The sequence below is a fragment of the Chamaea fasciata genome, unplaced genomic scaffold (assembly GCF_029207755.1).
Source record: "Chamaea fasciata isolate MVZ Bird 193981 ecotype frontalis unplaced genomic scaffold, bChaFas1.0.hap1 SCAF_2, whole genome shotgun sequence".
Taxonomy (NCBI): domain Eukaryota; kingdom Metazoa; phylum Chordata; class Aves; order Passeriformes; family Sylviidae; genus Chamaea; species Chamaea fasciata.
This window is the reverse complement of record NW_027094087.1, coordinates 37908524-37931531: the sequence shown is the minus strand read 5'-3', so window position 1 is coordinate 37931531 and position 23008 is coordinate 37908524. Positions and strand designations below refer to the sequence as shown.

The 23008-nt window shown below is 43.7% G+C and overlaps 1 protein-coding gene across 5 annotated transcripts in view; it reads left to right on the top strand.

Annotated features, from left to right (window-relative positions):
* The window catches only part of MTMR2 (myotubularin related protein 2), a 63091-nt gene that overhangs the window by 35445 nt on the left and 4638 nt on the right, over positions 1 to 23008 (top strand). For all 5 annotated transcript variants that reach the window (XM_066175716.1, XM_066175719.1, XM_066175717.1 and 2 more), the window contains 11 exons: positions 2046 to 2121; positions 5378 to 5472; positions 5650 to 5760; positions 7784 to 7885; positions 8579 to 8662; positions 15421 to 15570; positions 16365 to 16553; positions 18600 to 18785; positions 19631 to 19837; positions 21404 to 21496; positions 22870 to 22983. In XM_066175716.1, the coding sequence (XP_066031813.1) occupies positions 2046 to 2121; positions 5378 to 5472; positions 5650 to 5760; positions 7784 to 7885; positions 8579 to 8662; positions 15421 to 15570; positions 16365 to 16553; positions 18600 to 18785; positions 19631 to 19837; positions 21404 to 21496; positions 22870 to 22983 (1407 nt within the window). The remainder of the gene's footprint in view (positions 1 to 2045; positions 2122 to 5377; positions 5473 to 5649; positions 5761 to 7783; positions 7886 to 8578; positions 8663 to 15420; positions 15571 to 16364; positions 16554 to 18599; positions 18786 to 19630; positions 19838 to 21403; positions 21497 to 22869; positions 22984 to 23008) is intronic.

Genomic DNA, 23008 nt, shown 5'->3' with positions numbered 1-23008 from the left:
ACCGAGTGCTTTCTATGTGTCTTACCTCATATTTGTTTTGGCTTAAGATACAACCCAGTCCCCCAAATGTTTACTGCTGGATGTGCTCCCACTGACATCTGCAGGAGAGCAGCGAGTCCAGCTGTTGACAGAAGTGATCCTGGCAGCAGCTGCTGCCCGTGTGGGGTACAGGCCTTCTCAAAGAAGCTGTGATCATGTTCTGAACACAGACTGTATTTTCACTAATGTCCTTCCAAGATAAAAGGCCAAAAAATGACCACCACTTATGGGCTAATTAGCCAGAAGCCTCCATCTCATTTATCATAATCCAGATGTTATCCTGCTAATTTCAGGGCTGTTACTCAAGCGCAAAATTGGACACACAGGAGTTGAGAGTGGGTCTACATCACAGGCTTTTGTCAGGGAGGCCCTCAGTCAGGGCTTTGATGGGGTGTGTGATCTTTGGCCAACACAGCTGTGCTGACAAGAAGTCCTCAGCATCGATTTCTGCTCGTTATAAGAGCAAAACATTATTTTTACTGATATTGCTGATGTGGGGGAAGAGAAGCTTCCTGGCAGTGTGAGTTGTGTCAATGGTGACCTCTCCTTACTCATCCTGTGGACCCCAACCCAGCTGCACTGGCAGTCTCCCTGGTAAGACCTGATCTAAGTGGGTGCTGTTGTGAGGTTTCTGTTAGGAAACCGGGACTGTAATTGCTTTTATTATTAATTTTTTTTTTCTAAGAATCTTTTGAATGCATTTTTTAAAATGTACATCTTGTTCTCAAGAAGGCTTTGATCTTGTTAATCTTTTCATCTATGCATCAATCTGTTGTGTGAAAATGTTGGAATGTGCTCTTATTGTGGCAAGGGCTTTCTTTGGGTTTGTTTCCAATTTTTTTTGCATAGTTTAGGGATTTTTTTTTTCCCTGAGGCTCTGCCTCTGGCTTGATCCTACATGAAAGTTGACCACAGACGTGTCAGGTTCTAGAATGCCACTTTAGGCTATGTCTTTGAATTTTCTTTGCAGGGATTTCCTGATACCAAATTGAAGCAATTATTTTTCTCTTTCCTTGCATTATGATAAAGAAAACATGTTGGGCGAGCCTGCACATTCAACTGTGAGCAGTAATGAGCTCCCTCTGCCTGTCTTCACCAGGTGGGAGACATGCCAACCTTGAACTCAAAAGTTTTGTGGTTGCTATAGCGTGAGGCAGAGTCTGGACTAACCTGCTCTCTGTCTGTGTTAAGAGATTGAGCAAACTGTACTGCTGAGGTTGTGGTCATTTGTCCAGTTTGAGGCGTGGACAACATCATTAAATCCTTCTGCATTTGGCCACATAGATTTAGCCTTAATCTTGATCACATATATTTGCTTTTCTCTCCTAGTTCTTACAGGTTTAGACCTCAGGTTATGCTTTCCTATTTACAGCCATGCTTTCCTAAAATGTCCATCTGCCCATGATAGCAGCTTTTTTTGTGAAAACTCCTGCGTAAATGCAATCATAGATGTGAGAAGTCATGCCCTGTGGTATAACATGAACCCAAAGGAAAGTGACGAGGGGTCATTTAGTAGCCAAAAAAACAACAAAAAAGAAAACTGTACCTCCTATATATGTGTGTCAAAACAGTACCTTTGTAACTGAGTCAAGTCAGGACTTTTTCAGCTGTGGGACCCTCACTGAGCGCAGTGGAGTGACCAAGGTGTCCTTTTCAACTTTCCTCAGTGTAAACTAGAAATTGCTCTGCTGAATAGTTGATGTCATCTTGGTAATCGCTGAGCACTTCAACTGGGAAAGGAACTGATTCCTTTGGCTCTCTCCATAACTGTGACAGAATTTGACTTGTGAAGGTGGCCTGAGCAAGAGGAGGTTGGAGCATGAAAGGACACCTGGGAAGCGTGCTGCCAAAGCACAGAGCCTGGTGTTGACCTCTGAAGAGACCTTAGGCAGTACTTCACAATCTTTGAATATTTGTTGTCCTTGAAACTGTTGACCTGTAAGTGTAAACTTCTTGGCTTATGAAAACATAATGGATTTCTGTTTGTATTTGTGTCTTTTGCCTAGGTCCTGAGGGAGGCTAATAAATTGGCTGAAATGGAAGAGCCACCTTTGTTGCCTGGGGAAACCATTAAAGACATGGGTATGTGAAGAAGAAATTCCTTATTGTTTGCTGACAAACAGTAGAATATCCATAGAGCAAAATATCTTGGCAGTCACTGACCAACAACAGCAAATTGCAGATGTTTTGGGAACCGTGATCAAGTTGTTTCATTAATTGAGCTATTGCGCATCACATGGGCTAAGGTAACTCTTTCTTCTTTTAGCACATAGCAAGTGCAAAGCAATTCAATGCTCTTACCATGAGTGATGGGGTGAGTTGTACAGCTCTGCATTTGCTGCCTTCTGAGAGCACATGGATCAACTGTTTCAGTTTGTCCTTGCCACAGGGTAACTTCCTAGGCTGACACAGCACAATTACGTGTCAAATCTCTGTTGTGGGCTCTAGGAAAGGATACAGTACTTTTGCAGGGAACTTACTGTGAAGGGGGATGGGTTTTTTCTTTTTTTCATCCAGACATTCTGACATGCATCAGATTTGCTGATGCTTTCCATTCTGAAACCTTGAGTAAGCCTCTTGATTAATTTTCTGTGAAAGATTTTGCATTTGCTTTTTTAATGTGCTGCCTTCCTCTTAAGATGACGAGGTAGAGTGTGACTTCAGTCCTAAATATAAAAAATCAAAAAATGAAAATTGAAAATACTTCAAAAAAATGCTCCCATCAACAAGAGTATAAAAACAAGCAAGAAAACCTCCAAACAACCCACCTCAACGATTAATCTTTTTGTCAACCTCTTTCCTAAGGACTTTGAACTCATACTCCAACCATACACTGCAGACTGATATCTAACTCCCTCCACAGAGGCAATTAGCTCTGACAGTGAGGCAGTATTTTGAATTCCCATTTCTAGGGAATGGTTTAAGAGACCAGAGGTACTAGTGTTTTATCTGTTGGCAAATGGTGTGATGAGCCATGTAAATCTATAAGACTGGGTGGCTTTTGGAGTAGCCCAGACAGCAGCTGCCTGTTCCAGCAAGAAGCTCAAGGCAGCGAAAAGGAAATCTTTGTTATTCATCAGCAATAATTGTTTCCCGTTAAAAGTGTGAAGAAAGGCAAATGTAATTCTCCTTGTATTTTACAGGGAAGGGAAGAAAAAATATTTTCAGCCAACCCAATAATCTAGGGTAAGATTGGCCTGTAAAAGACAGGAATTCCACAAGCAGGGGAATTAGTAAATCTGGTTTCCAGTTTCTTTCTCCCATATGAATTCTCTTATACATACCGAAGGCTGCACTCATTAGGCTTTCCTGTGGTGATAGCACCACTACAACCTCTCTATTATACCTGGCATTCGTTCCCACAAACAGTGAAGCACTTTAATGCCTTGGAGATGCCTGTATATCAAGTAGAGACTGCTGAAATCATACAGCTGTGGCAGGGTTAAGGTCAGACAAGCCATGTGTGTAGGTATGTTTGTACATGCGCAGTGTAATTAAGTAAAATTGTTTCCTTAGGAAACCAGGCTAATAAAATGCAAATGTGAAAGGTGGTGTGGCTTACAAGCTGGCAAGGCCAGTGTTTGAGATCGTGCCTGGGGTTCCTTACCTGGAAAACATTTTTCTAGCACCTTCCCTCTTTACCCAGAAATCTTGTTCCTTTTCAGATGTAAATGCACACTTTTCATATTAGTGGATTTTGCTGGGGTTTTTTTAAACATTTGAAAATTACATTTTGAATAATGGGAACTCTAGTGGAAAACTAGGCAGGCTGCCCTCACTCTTGTTATGTTTCCTGAGTCTGCTGTCAAAGTAGTCTTTGAAAAGAAGTGATTAATAATAGGACATTAATGAAACACTTGGTTTAATTAGAAAAGGCTATAAGCATTTTGTGTTTAATTGTCTTTCTAACAAATACATGTAAATTTATATAAATAAATAAATAATGGAATCACTAACATGGTTTTTATAGATATGTATATTATATTTCTTTTTAGCCAGATCTTGTGTGCTACATATTTTGCTCTGAATTATTCACTTCTGATATTTTAAGGATCTTTCTCCACATCCAGATCTGGAGAGTCAATGAAGACAATGCAGAAGCAAAGCTGACTTGAAGATGATTTAGTTATATGAGTTGCCAGTGCCCTGGAATAAAGCAGACTTCTTCTCTTTCCCCCTCTGGGCTAAATCTCATGGGATAAAGGTGGAAGAAATTCAGCTTCCCATTCTGACACCCCAGTAGCCTCACACCTCATGTTAATGGTGACTGTCTCCTGGGTGGGAGGTGGGCCATCCTCCTGACAGAGCCCTTGCAAAATGGTTCCCTTAGGGCTTGCAGGCTTGAGGTTATTAAGATGATCGAGGGAGTTTTTTCATGGATCTGGCAGCTCTGGTCAGTGGGTTTTCTCTGTGTTTTTGAGGGGTGTCATTACTTGTTGGTGATCGTGTAAACCATTGCCACGACACAGCCAGACAACTGCTTTGGTGGCAGAAGATGTGATAGGCAGCAGAGGTGGGGAGGCAACAACTTAAATCTTGGCATTTTTAATTGATATAAAACAGACGGGCAGTTAGGAGAGGTGTTTGCTGTGGAAAGCCAGCAGCACCTCTTGCCTTTTGCTGGAACAAGTGAGAAACATTTGAGGCCTTTTAAGAAGGGGACTGTTTTGAGTCACCGTCACTCAGGCTCAAAAATAATTGAATTGTGCACAGTAACTTGATCGCTGACTTCAGACCTAAGATCCCTGGCAGCTGGGTGTTACATGGATTCATGGCTCCTGCAAATCACTGTAGCTCTGCTGGCTTTTAGCATGAGGGTCTTCATCCCAGGGCTGACTCTGCCTGCAAAGGTGTACAGAAAGATCCAAGCATCCTAAAAACCACAGTACGAGGACTGCCTTCTCCTGCCCCTGGTGGCACAAACCATATTGGGCACAATCCTTAGCTTTTATGCAGGTTGCTGTCAGCTTCAAATGTGTGCATCCAGGCAGGAGTGGTCTCCTCTTTTCATGCATGACATTCTCAGCTACTGGCAGTAAGTGCAAACAGTTTGCACCAAGCACTGGCCTGTTGACAGGGGTAGCAGTTTTATGCAAATGTAGGATTCTGGGTGATGGTACTATCTCTACCCACACTCTTACCTTCTCCACAGAACTGAAACTTGTTAGTTAGCTCTAGGCTCTAGGCTAGAACCACAGATTAAGCCTGTTTTAATTTCATGATCTGCAAGGCAGAGCCCACAAATATTGTTGCTGGCATAATTTTTCTCCCATAAATTAACCGTGAAATTAACAACTTCTTGTCTTTTTTTTTTTTTTTTTTTTTTTTTTATCTTAAGCTAAGGATGTGACTTACATCTGCCCCTTCACTGGAGCAATCAGAGGAACCCTTACTGTTACCAATTATAGACTGTATTTTAAAAGCATGGAACGGGTAAGCTTTTGAAATAATCTGCTTTTGCTACCTTTTCAATCTTTAGACTTAGGTGTTGTTTGAGAGTATTTCTGTGTGAAATGTGGCTATATGTTTGGGAATATAGACATAAGGGATCAGGAGCTGGGGATTTTTCCCCCTCCCCTTTTTAAACTCACAAATTTCAACTGTCTACAGGACCCTCCTTTTGTCCTAGATGCATCTTTAGGTGTAATCAACAGAGTGGAGAAAATTGGAGGTGCTTCCAGTCGTGGTGAAAATTCATATGGGCTGGAGATTGTATGCAAGGTAAACTTTTATCTGTGTTTTACAATAGCGGAAGGGGAACATACATTTTTAAAGGTTTTCTCTGTAGTACTGTAGGAAGTTCTGCAAAATGTTTCAGTCAGTATGACTTCACGGGTGTCAAGAAACATGATTTTAAAAGTAATTTTCAGTATTCTCCAGCTCCAGCTCATTTGAGAAGAGGTCCAAACCTTTTTTTCAGGCTTTGTGCTGGGCAATGGCTTTTTTTCATCATGGAAGTGTAGCCCGGCATCCTCAGTTCTCAGGGCTGCCCACCAGACTTACTCTAGGTAGACTCCAGTTACTGTGGAATTCAGTGGGCCTTTCACTCATTTACATTTCAAGAGGAAGAAAGGGGCACATTTCCCCCCTAAATCATTAGCTCATGTCCACCTGCTGCTGTGCTTTGCACTGGTGAGTAGCCTTCAGTCCTCGTCAGGGCTGTTCCTTCATTTCTTTCAAGGCAGTACATATTTCACATGTGCCTCTCAAGAGCCCTTGGAATAACTGGAAATGCAAACTGCAGTAAAAATTAACAATATGCCTCCTCATGTCTGCTTACTATAGACTCACAAAGTAGATAAGGCCACCATCTCCCCTCCTAAATCCATATCTCTGGATGGCATGGCCCTTCTGCTTTCCCTCAGTGACCACATAGGAAGAGCTGGATTCAGACCCTTGTAGGTCTTGGGCTGCTTAGAGATTGTCAGAGCCCCTCAATGCTAAAAGGATGCCACTTGCTGGATAAGAGCAGATAGAGGGATGAAAAGGAATCCCAAACTGCTCTGGTGACTGCTGTGATTTTGAGGCACCAGGAAGCTAAGCAGACTGTCAAGCTGTGGGTGTGCTGAGTCAAGACCAGTTACTACAGTCTGTACCAAATCATCTAGCTGCTCCCTTGTCCTATGGCAGTCATAATCCACCCTGGCTAACATAGGAGTGAGGTGCTTGTGCTGGCAAGCTAATTTGTCCCCTGTTTTGATCTGGATTCATAGTCCTCAGCCATTTTGTTTGTAAGGACACTTGGTTAGATTTGGAGTGAACTCTTATCATTTCCCTGTGTGGGAAACTCAGGCACAAACTATAGGATGGGTGTTTTGGCCCTTTATAGCATATTTCTATTTGTCAGCCTGCTTCACCAGGATATGCAAAGCAGCTTAGTGCAATATCAGAGTGGTACAGGTACGTGTTACGCATCCTGAAAAGTTTCCTGTCTGAGACCAGTCATGTAATCCCTGTGAGGAAGCAAAGTCTTCAGCTGTTTATCTAATTCTATGACTTGCTCAATGATCTTCATCTACTTTGAACTTGATAGCTCATTTCCTGTTGATGGGTTTAAGACTCTTTCCTGCAAGCATTTTAGTTGCAGGCTTGGCTGGAGAAATTTAGAGATGCTTTATTTACTTTCCAAATTTGGTTTTGTAGGTGACTATGGAAAGGAGGTCCTGAATGATCACTTTTTGTCTAAACTGTGCTGCTGTGCAAAGTGGAGGAGTTCTTGGTTTCAAGACATCCTCTTGAGTGCTCTGAGAGATGGAAGCTTTAAAGGGAGATGGCATTGGATGCTTTGCACCCAGCTGGCTGTTCTCGGGCCCCCTAAGTGTAGTAGCTCTGTGGAGGTACTTGGTTAGGCCATCCCCTCTGGTGGTCTTATGGCACTGCTTGGCGTGAGAGTTTAGTGAGAGCCAAGGAGGTCTGTCTCACCAGGTCCTTGTGGTGGAAACTTTTTCCTGAGCAGGGCTCTCCTCAAGACTTTCAGCAGGTGGAGAGGTTCATGTGAAGGCAAGATGCTGTGGTCAGGCACAGCTGTGCCCTCCCTCAGCGGCTCTGCTGTTGTCAGAGGCTGTAGACAGCCCCTGAACCAAGCCCAATGTTGCAATACAACATTGTTCAAAGGACAGTATTAAATCAGTGCTAGAAAGAGCACTGTCATGTGACCCCGTTTTGAATTCTGGCATTTGGATTTTCCTTGCATTTTGAAGCGGTTCAGAAATTTGCAATTTGATTTCCCTCTTTCTTCCCCTAGGATATTCGAAACTTGCGGTTTGCTCATAAGCCTGAAGGGCGAACTAGAAGATCCATATTTGAGAACCTCATGAAATATGCTTTTCCAGTTTCAAATAATCTGGTAAGTGTTTTCTCTTCAGCTTTTGCCAAAAGACACAGAGAACCAGTAAACTGTTTTGTTCTGTCCCATCTACTTAATACAGCATTCATGTGGCATGCAATTTCTTGAAGGGTGAGAAGTGTTGGTTTTCAAATCTGTTTTAAAGTTAATTCTGTAGGAGTTTAGATCATATAGGAAACAGAAAAAGTCTATTAGAGTGCCTTCTTTCATACATGAGGAATGACTTACTGATAAAGCCTTGTAACAGAGGGAAAGTACTCAAATCACAGTGACATCCATCAGAGGTTTACAGCTAATGGTGACTGCACTGCCACAAATCTGGAATGCAGGCCCCCTGTTCTCTAATGTTATGACACTGCAATTGTTGTTTCAAATGCTGGTTGAAAGGATCTGGTTGTTAATCTGTAAGAGCATTCTTGCCTAAGTAGTTTTATCATTTCTCTTTAATAACAAACTCCTTTTGTCCATGAAGTACTGGCTAACAGCCAAGCAAGATCAGGGACATACTGAAAAGTATATTGTTGTATTAATTACCTGCTACAGTGAGAGTGTTAATCTTTTTTATAAAGCCTTGAAAGAAAAGTGATGCGGTGGGGAAAAAGAAGGGTCAGTTATAAATTACTATTTGAGATATCAAACATCCTGTAAATGGGCTCTGAGTGGGCTCTTAATGGCAAATTTTCTTTCTTTCAGCCACTTTTTGCCTTTGAGTATAAAGAGGTTTTCCCAGAAAATGGATGGAAAGTGTATGACCCAACTTGGGAGTACAGAAGACAGGTGGGTATTGTGCCATATCCTTCCTCTTCCCTCTACTCTTCAGGAATGAGGGTCTCTGCACTAATATAATTACAGGTTACATGGAGCAGAGAATGATTCTGCTGACAAATGCTATGCAGGCTTGGTTAGGATGTTGTTCTCCACACTGCAGTGCTTGTTGAGAGCAGTACAGCTTCAGAGATAGAGGCATCCACTGATGGATGTTAGCTCAGGTGGCAGGGAGCTGACTTTAGGCTCTGGTAGAAAAAACTAATGCTCTGGCTTGGTGATCACGTGCTGCTGGCATTGAGGAATGGAGGGTGCTTGTTCCAGGTACAGGCATCCCATTGTTGAGTTTCACACCTCAGTGCTTGCTTGTATTAGTTTTATTTCTTTCCAGGTTTCCCTGTTTTAAACAGCAACTTGGCAGGGGAGGGACAAATTAAGTGTAGAGTGCCTTCACTATCTTAGGTGTGGTTTCTCAGCATAGGGATCAACCTAGAGGGTACTGTGATTTACCATTGTTTAGAACACACAGTTGTAGTGTGTCCAGAGCAGGCTGATCAAAGGTATTAATGATTGTGAAGTGACAGGCTGTCAATTAGGAATACTGTGGTAAAAACTTGAGTAGTCCTCTCTGGAGTAAAAGATGGGAGAATTTTGATTTTTATAAAGAAATCACTCCTGTCATAAAATTCTCAAGTAGAAGAAGGAGCATGATTTGGTGACACGTTTGCCCTGGACACAATAAGCTTCTGTCTCCTCCAGATCCATCAGAATAAAACCAATTTTCCATTGTAAAATTAAGAGATTTTAAGCCAGGCAATTTAAAGATTTATTTGGGTATTTCTCATCAAATCAAACAAAACCAGACCTCTGTCCCAGCCTAGTTGTTCATCTGATTCCTGGAATCCAATACGTAAGGATTCATTTTTTTAGCTCTAGTCTTCTAAAAGCTGGGCATGCCTTCTAAATTGGTTATCTAGGCCTGTCATTAACAGATGGGAGAGAGCGCTTCACTGTTGGGGGTGATTTGTTCTCTCCTAAAATAGCTGCGTAAGATAGATCGTTGGCTCCTAGGCTGCTAATGGGAAGTGAGATGTATCTTACTGTATCACACTATATGCTGCCTTCATTGCAAAGAAGTGTATGCTTGCAATGAGATGCCACAGTCTAAAATCCTGGTTGAGGCAAACTCCAGTCATTTGTAATCACTTTTTGTCTGAGGTCAACTTGATCATAAGATCAGATAATGCAGCAATTATTGCTTTGTTTAGAATTTACCTCCTTCTTGTTAGTTATTTTATGGGAAGATCTGCTTGTAGAGAAGGATTTGCAGCCCAAGCTATTTGAGCAAGATGCTTCTTTGTAGGGCTGAGAATTTTGAAGTAACAACTAAAAAGTACTTGTGCTATCAAGATAATCTCCACTGGAAAGCACAGCATTCACTCAGTGAAGCATCAGTCAAAACAAGTGAAATACAAAATACATTTTTACAATACCTGGAAAGAAGAAAGGGTGACCTTAGATAATTTCAATGTAGATTGTTCCACTTTCTAAATCCTGACATGTCAGTTTTTATGATAGAAGCTTTTCTGTCCATGTTAGTTTTTATACTGTCATTTGGTGCACCTTAAATTTGTCAAGAATTTGGTTATGTGATGAAAGGATACATGTGTTTGCATGGCTGTGATTTGCAGCTCTTCATGGCCTTTCTGTAAAGAAAATGGGGGTAAAACATGAGACAGCTGAGGCATTGCTGCAGTGTGTACTTGTGCTGTGGCCTGCTTTTGTGTTGTTTGTGAGTGGGAAGGACAAACTTGCCTGATGGCTTCTATGTCTAGAAACCAAATTAATGTCCACGTGCTGAAGCCCACAGTCATTTCCTTACATTGGTAACTGCAAAAGCAAATCCATACCAGGATTTTTTGCAGCCACAGCCTTTCTGAGTTTTACTCGTGATGGGCCACAGTCGCTACTATTCCAGATCACACAATCCATCTGTTCCAGTTCCTTATCTCCAAAAGAGACCAACACCAGCTGCTGAAGAAGAGGCAAACCATACTGCATTAGATGTTTATGTTGTGATCTGGCCAGGAGGAGAATTTCATCCCTTTTGTTAGATTGATTTAGGTCCTGCAGCATGATGCTTTATGTCCCCTCCAAATCTTTTAGGTATTTCGGTCTGTTTATTTAATTCCAACATTTGTAACTATGGATGTTCAATTTATCTGTGTGCCTTTTTTCTCAATCCAACCAGGTTCTGCTAAAGCAATAACAAATACTACAGTAAATCAGGATTATGTCTCGAAATGGCAGCAGGGATTCATTAACAGTGAAACAAAACTGGCATCATCAAATCAGATAATGGGATTACCTGTCTCTGACTCTATGAATTGTGATCAGAAATAGAAAAGTGGGACATACGCACTGTCAGCAGGACCTTCTGGAATTGGTTTAAAAACTGTTAGAGAAGAGCCTGGCCTAGGGCATCAGCAGCCAGGCATTAACTTGCTATTTCTTAGGCCAGGTCAGTCTTCTCCCTGTGGGAGCAGGGACACACGGAGAGGGGAGTGGAGCAAAAGTAAGCTCCAACTGCCAGGCACCTAGAAAAGACTTTTAGACCAGGATCCATGGTAAGATCTATGTCCACACTGGTAGACATGGCAAGTTTGAGTGTGGTATTATTTATTAATAATAATTTTTACTAAGATTAATAGGAATATGTTGAGATAATTGCAATTGTAGCATTTAGGAAAGCTATTCAGTAAGCCCCTAACTTCCCTGTTAGCATTCTTGGGAAGGGTGGAAATATGTAACTTATTAAAAACCTGTGATTGTGTAAAACTATGGGGAGTGATAAACAACCTGTAGAGAACAAAAGGAACTCAGAGAGGTTTGAGATTTAGTTGGTAAATGAAATCACATGTGGCAAATGAAATTTAAAACTGAAATTGCTCCCTGATTTTTATTACACATGGGCTGGCAGAATATAAAACAGAATTGCAAAGTGAATAAGACTCACTTGAAACCAAAAGTCCTTAAGATGCCTTTGGAGTAACTTAAAGCTTTATTTTCCTTAATAAGGTGGGGAGCATTTGGAAAATATTACAAGAGGTTGTGAAGTTGTCTGATGTTTCCCTACAGAAGTCATTCTTGTCTAATATCCTTTGCTCTGGTCATATCTACTGGGGAGCCACAGTGTAGGGCTGTGGTTGCTGCTTTCAGAGAAAACATGTAGAAATTAATAACTCAGAAGAACTGACCTGTTTTTAGGATAAAAGAAGTGCCCAGAAATAGTATACAAGCAGAGTGGGAAAGGTAGAGCTTGATAACATCATCCTCCAGAGAACTGTTGGGTGTAACTTAGGGGAGCAAAGTGAGGATTGAACTGTTAAACGTCCCATGGTTGAACTGAGGTCCTGCTTATGCTGGGTATGTCTCTACTGCAGAACAGATCACAGCTCTCTGGTGCTGAGTGGACACAGCCTGGGCTCAGTAAATGGCAGAGGGACCAGCTTGGCTCTGCAGCTGTACCCTGTGTTGCCTGCTGCAGATCAAGGTGTACTTACATATCTAAGCTCAGAGTGCATCCGCCTGATCACACAGAGAGGTGTGACTGCGTGTAACTACAGTGTGGAAATTAATTTTTTCCTCTCAGTGAAGGATCCTCATGAGCTTAACCTTAACCATGTGCTTTGCAAGGTGGTGATGTCAGTGCTGTGCTAGTGTGGCTTCAACAGTTTTTCCCTGAAAACAAAGAAACTCCATCTTTTACAACATCAAGTGTCAATCAAGTAATAATCAAACCCAAGTCATTACGGTAACATGAATGTCTATCTAGAGGGAAACCAAGTCTAGTTTGTGTGTGGAGAGGACACAAAAGCTGTGTCTCTGTGGTTAGATGATACAGTTGTAAGGAATGTTCCCAAGCACAGGGGACAAGTTTCAGGCATAGCTACAGACCAGGCTGTTACCACCTATCTTTTGAGTGAGTGTGTTTGAGCATCTTTAGCCACACACAAAAGGTACTGTGATGCAAGGCAAGGATCACCAGTGGCAGTTTGATCAAAATGTCCTGTTTGGAGGATAAATGAGTTTATTAGTACGGATATGAGGTGCATTGGTTCAGCTGGGCTCAGTGAGAACAGTCAAGGGTATATTTAATTTATGATATACACGTGACTTTGCTGGCTTCCTCAGTTTGCCCTCTGGCAGCCACCAGAGATATGAATTCCTCTAAAATCAGGGGCTGCTAGCAGCATTAATTTACCTGCAAGAAGACCTGTGTAGAAATCTCTGGTCACTAATGTGGACATGCCATGTGCCCAGGCAGCTTCAGGATGATCACAACCTGCTTTTAGCGAGGCATGTCTGAGTTCCTCCTGCAGGTGCACAGGCAGGCAGCACCCAGAGCCACTCCTGAGCCTGCAGAGGCTTATTGAGTTACATCTGTAACAGTTTGGTTTCATAGTAGGCTTTTGGGTGCTTACAACTTACCGGGAAGTAGTGAAATGCATCTTAGATGAGGAAATACCAGTGTGCTTTATATCACGTTTAGCTTTTTCTATTGATTCCAGATGGAGAGAGGGCAAATCTGAAGGAGCACGAATAAATGCAGAAGCTACACTGCATTATGGCAAACATCCAGGGAAGATGAAAATTCAGCTTCTCTTCTAGTCCACTTGGCTTATTTCTATTTGCTTCCAGTCCTTAAAGTCACGATCCGAATCCAAAGCATTCTGGGTGGTGCTGTGATTCAAGGCTCCTGGGCCAGGGAGAAGGACACATTCCCCATGAGTTAAAAGAAATTTGAACGCTGACACACAGCATCTTTTTTTTCTTTGAGCGCTTGTCATGGATTTTTCTGGTCTGGGCTATTGCAGAGGAAAGATTTCCTTCAAATTTGTCAGTGTGGCGGCTGAAAGAGCTTTGGAGAGCTTTAGGGTTCAGTTCTGGCCCAAGCAGTGTGTTCTGAAGCCACACTTCCCAGCACTGTGAAGAGGGTGCTTTTCAGTGCCCGCTCCTCGGTCGTCTCCATGAGCATTGGTAGAGTTGCAGGGTAAAATGAAAAAGAGCCTTTCTTCCACGTAGCTGCTTGTTAGCTCCCATTTTTCTTGCCAAGACTGTGCTGACAGCATAATTTTCATTCAGATTTTGGGGAGGTGAAATTTTCAGGAGTTGCTTATGGATCCATTGCATGTGCTTATTAGGACAGGACTGAGAACTAATTTGCCATTAGTCCACTTCCAGGTAGTAAACAGATTGGTCACTGGCAAGAGTTTAGCTATTCGCCTGGCTGGCAGCAGAGCTGGTGGGCCCAGCACATTCCATGTTTGCTGTGTACAGCAGGTAGACCTCTGAGCATGTTTTACCCATCAGTAAACTTGGAATTGTGTATACATGCTGCTTGTTGTCTGGTTCTGCCAATTCTTTGGCTTCACAGTGCCAAAAATAGCTTTCCTTCAGGCTTTTGGGGTGATCCTTGTAGTAACATTTCCTTCCTGGGGAGGGCCAAAGGACAGCAGTGGTTCACGAAGCAGGGTGTGTGACTGATACTAGACAGAAGATCTGGCCTCCCCTCAGATTTCTAACCATGACCTCTCTTGACAGCATGACTCACCACTGGGATGGGGAGCTGGCTGCAGTCAGTGTGGGTCAGCCATAATTATCACAGCTCATCTGACTCGTGTCAGATGTGTCGTTTATTTCCTGTGAGAGTCGCCACAGCGGGAATCAGTATCCCACCACCCTCCTTTAAAATGAAGTATTGTTCATTAGAACAGAGCCCTGCATTGTGTAAAGAGTTGATGTTCCCCTAAAACACACTCGGTGCTTCACAGCCTGGCCATGTTTGCTGCAGCAGATGTGTCTTCCCCACAGAGATGCTTTGTGTCACTGCTCACCCCTGCTGCAGTAGGGGTCTGTTTAAATCTCCCCTTGCAGGCAGCTGCACCAGCCACTCCCTGTTGCTCTCTTCCCTCCCAACATCAGCCAAACCATGTCTGCAGGTTGTCAGGGTCGTCCCCATTGTGCTTCAGGTGTTACTTGGAGCTTGTTTTCTGGGAAGCTGTTGAGTGGCTTCCCCATCACGGCATGCTGAGCTCTATGATGTGTGTGTGGAGATCCCATGCCCTCCCAGCCCAAGACCTTAGTACAACCAGAGAGCTTAGTGTGATGGAAACATGGCAGTTGCACATGACATACAGGCATGCAAACAGAGACATACAATTGTTTAGTTGGTGTTTTTAGAGGTTTGCACAGTTGTGCCACAAACTCTGAACTAAGCCCAAATCAGGCTGATTTTTGGGGGTGTTTCATTGCCTGTTCTCCCTTCTCCCCCTCCCCTCCATCCTGTCTGGTAATTCCACTTTGTATCCCCAGTTTTCACCCAGCACATTTGAACTAAGTGCCATGAGGGAACTGATTTGTGTCACCCATTCTGTCCTGCTCCTGGCTCTAGTGTAAGCTCATGATGAGACCAGGAGGTATCTTAAAGATGGGCTTGGGCGACCACTTGTGTTGCTACATCTGTAGCCTCCACAGTTCCTTTGCCATAGGTGACCCTGCCTGAAGTTTCCTGCTCATCAGTGACTTGAGCAAAACATCCACTTCTCTGGGGAGAGACATGAAATGCAGGTTTCCTAGGTAATTCATTCCCAGGTGCCAGCCCTAAATGTCCTTCATTAACAAAATTTGCCTTGAATTTCAGGTCTGGGGATTTGTCTGTGCTGAGGTCTCAGAGCAACTCATTTGCTAACCTGCAGTTTCCTCTTTAGGGAATTCCCAATGAAAGCTGGAGGCTGACCAAGATTAATGAGCGCTATGAGCTGTGTGATACATACCCTGCCATTCTAGCTGTGCCTGTTAACATTCCTGACGAGGAATTAAAGAGAGTGGCATCCTTCAGATCCAGAGGACGCATACCAGTGAGTGGGACAGAAGAAGCCACTTTGATGTGGTTTTGTTACGCATACCTTTGGGCAATAAGTAATACCAAGATCAAGCTGAGTGGATTCCAGGGAGCAAATAAATGGTCAGCGGATAATAAAAGTGACAACAGCGTGTTTGAGGACATGGAAAACAACAGTATCTGCTGAAACTACTGTTGTGAAAGAGAAGTAGACTAAACCAAAACTAGAAGATAAGATAATTGAGCACAACTCAGACCAAATCTCAGTTCAGTTCCTGGGAAACACAAGGCAGCCCTGTTTGGCTGTTTACAATTGTCTGGCCTACTCTGACTTTCAGGACAGAGAAATACGTAGTGATAGTCTTGATGAGAGCACTTATTTAATGAAATTAAGACAAAGCACATTGTTACCAGGATTATTTGAGAAGTAACTGAAAATGTACTGGTTTACTCCTCAAGTCTGTAGAAAATTCAGTCTGTTCCTAAAGTGTGTAACTTCTACATTGTGTAACATAAAGTAAGGCATAGCCCACATACTGACTCACACAACAGCCAGAAGAACAGTCTGCATCATATTTAAAAGTCAGACTTAAACAATTTGATCACCTTTTGTTTGTTCAAACTTTGGGAATGCTGCCAGAATGAATAAGAACAGAAAAGTTCTTTCTTTCATTCAGTTGTAATTTAATAGAATCCAGCCTTCTGGAACCCACTGATATAGGATCCCAAAGCAAGCCATTACAGGTAATTAACTTCAGTGGTTTAACGAATCCAATTTTTCCTTTATTTATTTTCCATTTGTTTCCAAAGGTCTTGTCATGGATTCACCCAGAAAGTCAAGCAACGATCACTCGCTGTAGCCAGCCCATGGTGGGAGTGAGTGGCAAGAGGAGCAAGGAAGATGAAAAGTACCTTCAAGCCATCATGGATTCTAATGCCCAGTCCCATAAAATCTTCATATTTGATGCAAGGCCTAGTGTGAATGCTGTAGCCAATAAGGTTGGGCACTTTTTCCTCTGTCTAAAACTGGAAATGTAATCATTTAGAGCACATTTCCCACCACCGTTTCATATTATTCTTAAGGATCACAAAAGGGTTTTCCACTGCAGAAGAAGTCTGCATGCAATGATCTGATTCTCTAGACAGACTTTTATACCTGCACTGGTAGGTGTAAGATATCAGTGTGACTGCTGACAATCCATTATATTATTTTACAATGGGAAATGAGAATGGAAGGGGAAAAAAATGGAGTAGTATTGAGGTCAGACTCTAGCACCCTGGATCTTGTGTATTTTTCAATTCACATTGAAAGACTGCTTCCTCTAACAGGGCTCAGAGCCCTGTCCAACCTGACCTTGAATGTTTCCAAGAATGAGACATCTACCAGTGTTCTGAGAAACCTGCTCCCGTGTTTTACCACCCTTATTGTGAAAAATTTCTTCTTTATGTCTAGTCTGAATCTTCCCTCTGTTACTTTCAAACCTTTACTCCTTGTCCTATCTCTACAGGCCCAACTGAAACATCCATCCCCATCTTTCTTATAAGCCTCCTTTAAGTACTGGAAGGCTTCTATAAGGTCTCTCCAGAGCCTTCCCTTCTCAGCCTTTCCTCCCAGGAAAGGTGCTCAAGACCTTCTGATCATCTTTGTGGATATGATCCAAAAGGTCCCTGTCTTTCCTGTGCTGGGACCCCAGAGCTGGACCCAGCACTGCAGGTGGGGTCTCTCCAGAGCAGAGCAGAGCAGAGGGACAGAATCCCCTCCTTGGCCCTGCTGCCCGCACTACTTTGGTTGCAGCCCGGGACACGTTTGGCTTCCTGGGCTGTGAGTGCCCATGGCTGGGTCCTGTCCAGCCTCTCACCCACCAGCAGCCCCAAGTCCTTCTGGGCAGGGCTGCCCTGATCTGTTCTTCCCCCAGCCTGTGCTGATACCAGGGGTTGCTCCACGCCAGGTGCAGCAGCTGACACCTGGTCTTGTTAAAACTCATGGGGTTCCCGTCGGCCTATTTCCCGAGCTTGTCCAGGTCCCTCTGGATGGCACCCCATCCTTCAGGAGAGTCAGCTGTACCTCTCAGTTTGGTGTCATCTGCACACCTGATGAGGGTGCACTTGATCCTTCTGTTTGTGTCACTGATGAAGATTTTAAAGAGCACTAGGCCCAATACGGACTCCTCAGGGTGCGTGGACATTGAGCAATTGGCCACTACCCTCCACCTGTGACTATCCAACTTCTCATCCATCAAACTGTCTGCCCATCATCTCCAGTCTAGAGAGAAGGATGTTTTGAGGAACTGTGTCAAAGGCTTCACAGAAGTCCAGGTAGATTACTCCCATAGCCCTTCCCTTGTCCACTACTGTAGTCTCTCCATCATAGAAGGCCACCAGGATGGTCAGGCAAGATTTGCCCTTGGTGAAGCCATGCTGGCGATCCTGAATCACCCTCCTGTCCTCCATGTACCCTAGCACATCTTCTGGATGGATCTGTTCCATGATCCTGCCAGGCACAGAGGTGAGGCTGACAGGTCAGTTGTTCCCAGGGTCCATCATTCTACCTTTCTAAAAAATTGTGTTGCATGCCATCACTTTAAACTTTGTTTTAATGGTGGAACTGCTTTGTTACAGTAAAGATCTTTTTTTTTTTTTTTTTTTTTTTTAATCTGCCTTTCCCACTACTTAGAAAAGGCAATTAGTGTGTGGGTTATCCTCCTCTGTAATAGTATGGTAAATTTTTAAATGATAGATTAGCGAATGTAATGAGTTAACAGCTTGAATGGGGATAAATTATAATTACAGAGGAAAAGAAGGCTTGTAATGTGATATTCTTTGGTAAAAATTATAGCATTCATTAGGTATTGCAGAAGAGAGACACAAAGTGTGTGCCTGTACATGTTTGCTCCCAGCTGTAAGATAAAGCCACTGGGTTTTGCTTGCCTTAGATAGCCCAGCCACTGTGGTATTTTATCAGCTGCTATTTGCTCAGGACAAATGACTGATAAAGTACAAAATATGGTTTTGCTTAATGATTTCTATGTGAATTTTGTTCTTCAGGCTAAAGGAGGGGGCTATGAGAGCGAGGATGCCTATCAGAATGCAGAATTAGTGTTCCTGGACATTCACAACATTCATGTTATGAGAGAGTCGCTGAGAAAACTGAAAGAAATTGTGTATCCCAATATCGAGGAGACTCACTGGCTGTCTAATTTAGAGTCAACTCACTGGCTAGAGCATATCAAGGTAGGCATGTCTGCATCCACTGCATGTGACTGAGCAGCCACAAGTCCCTATCAGTCTGGGAAGGATGTCCAGAGCTTACTCCAAGATTCTCAATTCCTGTAAATTTAAAGACTTAGAATTTGTTTTCCATCTATAAGTGCTTAAAACCACAGTTTCTTGGAGTGAGGAATCTTAAGGAGACGAGAAGAGGGACAAGAGAGGGGGCTGAAATACTGAAAGACGGTGTTTCAGAAGTAAAGTGATGTGTAACTGTGAAAGCTCTGCTTAGAACTCCAAAGTCACAGAATTTCCAAGTTCTTGACTCAGCTCTTTGACATCCTGGCGTTATTGTCTGGTCCAGACAAGCAAATGCTGGGAGTTTGGGGCCCTTTCAGCCTTTCAGGAATCCAAGCAGAGTCAGAATAAGGAGGGAAAATGTTTTGGCTTCTCCAGATGGTGGTTTTCAAATAATGTTCTTTCTGTTCTAAAACTGGCCAGCTTAGATTGTTGCTCGGCTGAGGCAGACAGGGGCAGATCTGCTCCTGGGGCAGCTGCAAGGTGATGGCAATTCCTGCCAGACACAAAATGCTCCTGCATTTAAATCTTGACTTGTCCAAGGACTGAACATTATGCAAGGGCTCTTCTAGAGTTGTGCCTACGCTACAGTTTAGATGTGTCGTCATCTTGCTGGAACAGAAAATGTGTTCACCAGTTTGCTGTCCTAGTTATAAAGTAGTTGGAACTGATTTACCGTTCTCCTTGAGGCAAGCAGAGCCCTTGGTTTGTCCTGTGCTGTCACTAGCCATTTTTCATTTATCCTTTCTGTTCCAAAGAGATTTTGTAATTTGTTTTTTCCCTTGTCCTAGCTCATTCTTGCTGGAGCCCTTCGGATTGCTGACAAAGTGGAATCAGGGAAGACATCTGTAGTTGTGCACTGCAGCGATGGCTGGGACCGGACAGCCCAGCTCACCTCTCTGGCCCTGCTCATGCTGGATGGCTACTACAGAACCATCAGGGGCTTTGAAGTGCTCGTGGAGAAGGAGTGGCTGAGCTTTGGCCACAGATTCCAGCTGGTGAGTCACTAGCCCATGGAAGGCACTGAACAGAAAATTATTGTCCCTCCTGAAGGATTTCAGAGGAGTTTACCATTTCCTGTGAGAAATTTACTGGCTGAACTCACAGAAGAGAGGTGAACGCTGATGTTACTGTTTTCTACCTATAATTCCATTAATCTCTTAACCTCTTTGGGACTGTATTGGTTAGATACCAGAAACAGGGGTATTTAAACATCTCAGGTGTCTGACTGATAATGTCATGTTCTTGTGCTTAGGCCTAAACTAACTTTGGGTTCAGTGCTGGCATTTCTGCTGGGAGCTGGCAGAGACCACTGGGGGGGGGGTTTTGTCTTTCTTTCCAGTTCAGTTCATTTTCTCAGACTGCTTGAGCACCATCATCTAAGAAATGCTTTGGTATTGAAGACATTGGGGAATTTGTTTATAGCCTTGACCTCACATTTTCTTCAGGCACACTTTATTTTTGGAGAGGCTTCTAATTATTTAGGTGAAAGAGTAGCAGTTTGAGCCTGGACCAAGAGCAGGTTGTGGTTGTGCCCTTGAAGTTGGCTGAGAGGCAGCTATGTGGGCTTGTGATCCAGCAGTTTGTTATGGTTTGCACTGATGGAGAGAGCCTTTCAGTAGTATCCTTTCATTCCTTGTTTCTATTGTGTTTTGCTCGTAGCTGTTCTCTAGTGGTTGTTAATTTTGCAAAGGCTAGAACAGGGTCTGTGTACAGCATTTGCAGGGGTGGGTTGCACTGTCAAATGCTCTGAGGGAGGTAGGGAAACTGAGGCACTAAATCAGCTGAGGTTCTGCTGCAGCAAAACCTGTTATCTGGTATTTGAACAAGGAGTGTTTTAGCTTCTTCACTGTCTAGGCAAGGAAGATACTGACAGTGATTTCCTTTGGTGAGAGGAGAACAGTATTAGTAATCTCTGATACTTACATGTTCTTGTTTTCTCTTTGTACAGTACTTGGGGCTCTGGGGTAATATATAACCATTAGAGTACTCCGCCAGTTCTGAGGAGTCGTGCCTCACATGTGTTGGCCACACAGCACGGTCAGGGTTGAAGGCCTGCTTCTGGGAATACTGTCCTTGCTGCCTCTCTGGAGGTGGCAGGAGATGGGCTGGGCTGGTGTTTGTACAGCTCTTGGAAGCTGCGAGGTGTTGCGTGATGGTTATCGCCGCATGCCGTGCCTGTAGGTAGTGTTTGCATCTCGCACCCTCTACTACTGAAGTAGCCAGGACAACAGCTGCAACTGAAGCAAAAATCGTTCTCATTTTTTTTCCTTCTGAACTTTAGCTATTAACTGAAATCAGTGCCAGCATAGCATCTGGAGCCTCAACTCAAACAACTCTTGTTTTAACTTAGCATGAAAATATCCCCATAAAGAATTTTCACTTCAAAGACAAAGAGAGTGTCTGTCCTTTACTCCTTTACCCACTGATATGGACAAGGCAATATCAGGACTCATCTGAAGATTTTTAAAGCTGTTGGTAGCGGTTTCGGTGACTGAGAGCAGACCTCAGCAGTTTCCCCATGAAGCCCTGTGTGACTTGTGTTCTTTGTCCTGCTGTTTCAGAGAGTTGGCCACGGGGACAAGAACCACGCGGATGCCGATCGCTCTCCCGTCTTCCTGCAGTTCATCGACTGTGTCTGGCAAATGACAAGACAGGTAAACTGCTGGGTGGCACCCGTGTCCACAGAGCCAGTGCACCAAGACATGGCACAGTGTCTGGACACAGGAATGATTTCCAAGCTAACCTGTGCAGCCTCTCTTTCCTGGACTTGTACTCTTGCCTTGATTCTGGCAGCAGGCTTTTAGGGAGTCTGTTTAGCAAAGAGTCTGAAAGCACCTGCTAATATAAGTCCCTAGCGTGGTGGGTGCAGCAGATCCCTGGTGCTTCTGCGCAAGCTGATCCTGTAACATGCTCCATTTTAACTTCTTCTGAAGGCAAAATGTACTGCTCCCAGTTCATAATGTGAGGTACAGAGCTGAGTGCCTCACTTCAGACCAGGCATGGCAGAGGTACAGTCCAGGAGAGATTCCCCTGTGTCTGGGAGGTTTTTCCCCAGTCACGTGGAACCTGGAAGGTTTTTTCTTTTTTTCTTCTGTGACACAAAAGTCAGCTATGGTCAGGCAGTTCACCAAAAAAAAGGCTAGGCCCACCCTGGTTTAAACAAGGAGGAATGAAAGAGAAGGATGGCACTATATATGGGAGAAAAGTGTGGCACTACATATGGCACTGTACCACATCCATGCAGAGAGAAGAGGAGGCTTTACCATCATTGAAAGTCACTTTCATTGTGGTCTCCTTGGAATGCTCCTACAGCTGGGCATCCTGACCTGCAGCTGGTGAGGTCAGGATGTCACAACTAGGGTAGCCTGGGAAGAGGAGGGTGGTTGTGAGGGAGGAAGGCCTCCTGCTCTCCTCTCCACCACCCCTGCATGTCTTTGCAGTTCACTGCATTTATTCTTACTGACCCTTTGTGGAGTTTCAGTTGTCCCTGTCTCAGGTCAGATTGTTTCTGCACAGAACCTGGCCACAAACACAGCCTGTGCCCATAGACCTTTTGCTCCTGCTGACCTCTGTCACAAGGTGCCTCCCTGCTGTTCCCTCTGGGACAGGCTGTGTCAGGCACCCAGGTTATTTCCATTTGACCCTGGGAAATTTCCACTTTTTGAATGTATTTATTTCACGTGTGCCTTTCGTTCACAGTCTGGCTGCATGGCTTGTTGTGAGGGACAGGCATAGCAGGGCAAGCTTCAATTTGAAGCAGCACTGAGTGTATATAAACACAGTGCTCTAACCCCTCAGACCTCTGGCTTTTGCTCAAAATTCCTCTGCACATGCAAAGCAGCTTTCCAAGAGGGAAACTCTTGCTCCTGGAAGGAGCAAATATGACCCTGAATATCCAGCCAGGCAGGGAACAGGGGCACATTCTCCTGTTCTAGAAATCCAGAGGCCAACTCCAAGACCACAGCGTGGGAGAAAGTTCATTCTCCTGTTTTAAAATCGCAACCTAATTTTCTATTTCTGCCCAAAGTTTCCTACAGCATTTGAGTTCAATGAGTACTTCCTGATCACCATCCTGGATCACCTGTACAGCTGTTTGTTTGGGACCTTCCTGTGCAGCAGTGAGCAGCAGAGAGTGAAGGAGGTAAGACAGCTTCTCTCCGAGGTAA